The sequence below is a fragment of the Mizuhopecten yessoensis genome, unplaced genomic scaffold (genome assembly GCF_002113885.1).
Source record: "Mizuhopecten yessoensis strain PY_sf001 unplaced genomic scaffold, ASM211388v2 scaffold8469, whole genome shotgun sequence".
Lineage (NCBI taxonomy): Eukaryota > Metazoa > Mollusca > Bivalvia > Pectinida > Pectinidae > Mizuhopecten > Mizuhopecten yessoensis.
The window spans coordinates 664,575-670,414 of NW_018407563.1; the positions used below are offsets into that span (position 1 = coordinate 664,575).

At 34.7% G+C, this 5,840-nt stretch overlaps 1 protein-coding gene across 1 annotated transcript in view; it reads left to right on the forward strand.

Moving 5' to 3' along the window:
* The window catches only part of LOC110456028, a 13,507-nt gene extending 11,168 nt beyond the window's left edge, over nucleotides 1-2,339 (forward strand). The window contains exon 4 of the mRNA XM_021506547.1: nucleotides 964-2,339. Within this exon, the coding sequence (XP_021362222.1) occupies nucleotides 964-1,013 (50 nt within the window). The 3' untranslated portion in view covers nucleotides 1,014-2,339. The remainder of the gene's footprint in view (nucleotides 1-963) is intronic.
* Nucleotides 2,340-5,840: the final 3,501 nt, after the last annotated feature.

Genomic DNA, 5,840 nt, shown 5'->3' on the forward strand with positions numbered 1-5,840 from the left:
GTTACTGTAGAATGTTACAATGTGACATCGTCAGAGTAAACCGTTACTGTAGAATGTTACAATATGACATCGTCAGAGTAAACCGTTACTGTAGAAAATTACAATGTGACATCGTCAGAGTAAAACGTTACTGTAGATTGTTACAATGTGACATCGTCAGAGTAAACCGTTACTGTAGAATTTTACAATGTGACATCGTCAGAGTAAACCGTTACTGTAGAATGTTACAATGTGACATCGTCAGAGTAAACTGTTACTGTAGAATGTCACAATGTGACATCGTCAGAGTAAACCGTTACTGTAGAATGTTACAATGTGACATCGTCAGAGTAAACTGTTACTGTAAAATGTTACAATGTGACATCGTCAGAGTAAACCGTTACTGTAGAATGTTACAATGTGACATCGTCAGAGTAAACCGTTACTGTAGAATGTTACAATGTGACATCGTCAGAGTAAACCGTTACTGTAGAATGTTACAATGTGACATCGACAGAGTAAACTGTTACTGTAGAATGTTACAATGTGACATCGTCAGAGTAAACTGTTACTGTAGAATGTCACAATGTGACATCGTCAGAGTTAACCGTTACTGTAGAATGTTACAATGTGACATCGTAGAAAAGCTCGTCAAGACAAATGCCTGCCCTAAAACAGTGAAGAATCGTGACCACTTTGTGAATTCATACATTTACACACTGACGGTATGAAGTTAAATCAAATTAGTTGAGACGGAATGGAATATGTTATCAAGCTGCACGTCAAAATGACGTATGTATACTCTATAAACTTAAAACATATCCGCCTCCTTTTCTCTTGAACAATGATTTCTACAAGGTATGTTATGTAATTTTATTTACTGATTATTTTGTGAAGTTATAATATATATCTCGTTGTGTTGAGTGATTGGTTGTAATGCTAACAGTAGTTGAATGAAATTGACTCTTGTTTCTACTGTTTCAGAACGGCCTCCTCGACCAAAAAAGTACCGAAGAAAAACCTCAAAATTTTAGGCGGATGTCTATCACTAACGCGCCAATGTGTTTAAGGGGAGATAATCGTCTAAAACAGTCGACGAGAACGTGACAAGGGACATCAGGTTCCACGCACAGGGACCCGATAATTTGTTACAGCTATATTTGGACATAAACTAAGATGCTCAGAGTAATTTGACATGTTTTATGGGTTTAGATCAGCTTTGGGTAAAAATGACAACCCAAATAAATATTTACTCGTATATATAATCATTGGGGTGTCATATCTACTGAAAGTCATCTAAACACCTTAGTTTAGGTCCAAATATAGCTGAAACAAATTCTCAGGTCCCTGTGGTTCCAAGGTGCTGTACTTTCAACCAGTAAACATTAAAAACAAATACTATTTCTATCTTTAAAAAAATTCTTAAGATAGGCAATAGTGAAATTGTGCAATGTAGATATTTACATGTTCATTATTTATTGATCGCTATATTTTCACAAGATTTTAAGATTATATCCTCCATACCCCCATTAATTATGTTTTATCATCTTTCATTTGATTCTTTAGGTTGTAAACTAGTTGATGACTGTTTTGTGATACTGTCATTCATCAAGAAATTTTGCAATTTTTCTAAAAATGACAGTAAAACTTCAATAGACAATTTTATTGCACGATGATATTGTAGTCTTGTTTGAAAACACTAAATGACTACTATATATGCATTTAGGTGTTGAAAAGCAAAATGCCACTTATCAAAGCATGTAAAATTATCCATGTATTTCATAACCTTCTTTGTAGATGGTGAGGGTGGTACAGTCTCTGTCAGTGTTTCTAAATGTCAATCCATAGCAAAGATCTGTTGATTAAGGTTTTCTATGATTCCCTCAGCATATTTAAATTAAATTAACACCATGGTATGATGACAATGAGGTTTTCATTTAACTAGATTGTGGTTATTATCAGTCAAGGGTCAAAGGTCAAACTTTTCAACTTTTGACAGCCATTTCCATTTCCGGGTGAGGTTGGTTGGTTTTTATCCAAGCCCCCAGTTACATTGTTTTATTAGACAAAGGTTTGTGACAGTAAATCAGTTATAATATATACAAATTACAAGTACAGTTCCAAATCTATGTGGGCTGTTGGTAAAACCATTTAGTAATTCTTTTTAAAAGTCTACAAAAAACAAGAAGATGGCTTCCTACAATTCATATACAAGCACAAAATTGTATTTGTTATATATGTCAATGTTACAAATATTACAAGGTGGTGTAATAATTAATCTAATGTGTTGTCACTATCCATCCTATACTTTTAGTACTCACAAGATCATGTGTTCAAATTTTGAATAAATATCTACTAATATGCAATACTGTCTTTATTTCTTCACTGTGTCAATACCATTTCTTATTCTTATGATGAAAAATCCCAATGAGCTTTTTTACAAATTATAATCAAAGCTAGTTATGTCGTTCATTACAGTCACTTCTGGGAATATTTGGGTTCATATACTCGACAGCTCTCACCCCAGTATGCTACATTCCATGTGTCATGACATCAGACGAGAGGTTATCGAGAAGTCGTGTACAATACCAAGTAATCCCAGACGTAGGGTCCAATTAGCATCCACCATCGTAAACTATTCATTGGTTCTATGTAAGTTTGATCTTTTATCTGTTGGATTGAGTCGAGTCAAAAGTAAATACATCTTGTGGTACTTTTTTATCAGAATTTCATACAACCCGGTAATGTGTTGGACATTCGTCTTTCAAAGTGAGGTGTCATTTCAAAAACTTGAACTGTGAAAATCCTAGATGGCATATATATAGGTGTCGACCACTGAAAGCAGATATCACTCATTCCACATTTCCAAAGAGGGAGAAAGTGCATGAAATGTGACCGAAACTGCTTTGCTTAATTTATCTTTCCATTTTTATTAATCAAAATAACTCCACAAAGTATTCATTTTGTTCAGGCAGACATGTTATGATCACACACAATTACACACTCTGCAGAAACGAGATCATTTGACCACAGGATGTAGATTCTCAGTTTATGTAAGATTAAACTTGAATGAGGGAGTTTGGAGTGAGATTGGTAAATTGTGGCCAAAATGAGGGAGTTTTGAGGGAGTGGTAAATTGTGGCCAAAATGAGGGAGTTTTGAGGCAGATTTGTAAATTGTGGTCAAAATGAGGGAGTTTGGAGGGAGATTGGTAAATTGTGGCCAAAATGAGAGAGTTTTGACGGAGAGTGGTAAATTGTGGCAAAAATGAGGGAGTTTTGTAAATTGTGGTCAAAATGAGGGAGAGTTGACAGCTATGACATGGAAGTTTGGCAGCCATCTTGTTCTTCTGATTGGTCAGAAAATTGAACATGCAAATCTCAAGACCAATGGGAACCTTCATATGAATTTCAATTAGGTCAGTCAAATACCTCTGAAGAAATGGTGATAATGAACTTGAGCTGTCAAATCATTATAGCTGCTATTTGAGATTTGAGAAGAAAGACCCATCTGCTCAATTTGGAGAAATAGGGTTAACATACTTGAATTGTAAAATTCAAGATGGTGGTGGGCACCTCAATTTTTCCATCATTTTCAAAATGAAACCTTTACATGAAATTTGAAAAAGAAATAATGATGGCAGGCTAAAAAGTGGACAACAGATGGACCACAGACACTATGCTGTGACATAAAATCACAGGATTTTCATGCCAGGTGAACTTAAGCTTGGTACAGCTTGATTTTGAGCATATACAAAGGAATTCAGTCTTCAAAATGCTAATTTGGCCTACACAACAGGATGCTGACAAAATATCCAGATTACATACAGTGAGATCCATTGGTGTAGTGAAAATTATAATGACAACAACAGCTGATAGTTTTTTTCCAAATTTATTTGGTCACATTCAAAATACACAATATGTACTGTTAGTTTAAAATTTAACATTATATTTCTACAACTTCTCTTTCAAACACGCCAGTTCATCAAAGACTTCCATCATCAATTCACTCAGGTGACACTGTGGATTAAAAAAAAGAAAATGTTAGAGATGATTTTTATACATGTATAATGAAATATATCTTTTGGCTTCTAATGGCTGAGGGAGGTTTCACACCAAATTATGTTAAACTGCCAACACCCATATTCATACATACTGTATGTAGTCTTGGAAAACAACCAATTATCATGACTCCATGCCTTTATGGTCCTTAAGAATAATTTGCCTAGAGAAAAATATTTTAACTGAACAGCTTTTAAATAAACTTCCTATCTCTAATAAGGTAAAGCATAACACAAGAAACTATCCCACATCAAACTGGAATCTTTCAATCAAACAATATGTACTGATAACTGGGGACCAATGCGATCATACTGTGGCATCAAATTCAACCTTTTTTTGGAATGTCTTGAATTATTTCTGACTGAGTTTTGTCACCTGACCGCTATGCAAATGTTTACCACAGAAAAAGCTTAGTTGCCTAGAAAGGAGATGAACAGTTTGATACAAGACCCAAGAAACCAGAGAGAAAAATTGCCCTAAAAAGTTTAGGTTAGGTAGGGTTAGCAGAAACATCAAATATTTCTTATTTGGCCTTTTAAGGATTGAAATACATCTCTTTAACACTTGCAGTGGTATGTAACACATTTCTGTTCAGGAATTGTAATTAATACCATCACAAATGCTAACAAGAATACAATGGAGGTGAAATAATATACATTTGTATGCCCTTCACATGCCAAGTATTACCAATTTACACTCATAAATAAATTGTTCAGTAGCTAAAGAAACAAAACAAAGGACAGACAGATGTATTGAAATATGGATGTGAAGGTAGTCAAAGGAAATGTATTGGGTTTAACGCCCTATTAACAGGACATGAAAGGTGTAACAAGATGGACAATTACATACGCTGACAAGAAAAACAGTAGGAATTTATACCATACCTACAGGCAAATACCCCCAAATTTTTCAGTAAAGATCTAGAGTGCAATTAAAAGTAAATGAGCAAAAAATACCCGTCTCCCAAACTGGTTTATCAGTACCAAAACGATAATGTGTGCAGACTTCCATATTAGTATGATAAAGGGCCATAACTCTATCAACATAGGGGCATGGGATATAGGCCACAAACCACCTTCCTCAGATACTATCTACCTTGATGAATGAGGGTGAAATAGCAATGAACTTATGCTCCAGACAAACTTTGGTATCAAAAATAAATAAAGGGTCAGAAAAGGCTAAGATTCCAAAAAAATTCAAAAAAAGAAAGAGCTTTTTTATCTCTATGTATATGAAATATTTGTATCAAGTTTCTTCAAAATACGTCTTTGAATGATGGAACTAGGAGAGAAACGATAAGGAAAAGTTAATTGGGGAACCACCACAGGGTCTACTGTAATATAAAATATCATCCAAGGACATATAAAAAGGTAGTTTTAATCCTAAAGATGGAATGACAAGCCCACAAGTGCCTTGTTTAACCTTAACTGAACAAAACATTATTGAAATGAACACCTTGCACATGAAATAATTATGTAATCTTTGTATTATAATCTCACAATTCCTCCAAATATGTAAGCCAATTACATAATGAAGTGAGATTTGTGAAATGCAGTGTTAAATAATACATTCTTAATCTCATTACCTGTGATTGCATGAACTAAGTGTCAAAGAAATGCAGATTCCCAACAACAATAACGCCAGATATGTCGAGATGAGAGCTATATACAGGGGTCGACACTAACACTTGTCCTGGACTACTACAGGGGTCGACACTAACACTAGTCCTGTACTATTACAGGGGTTAACACTAACACTAGTCCTGGACTACTACAGGGGTCGACACTAACACTAGTCCTG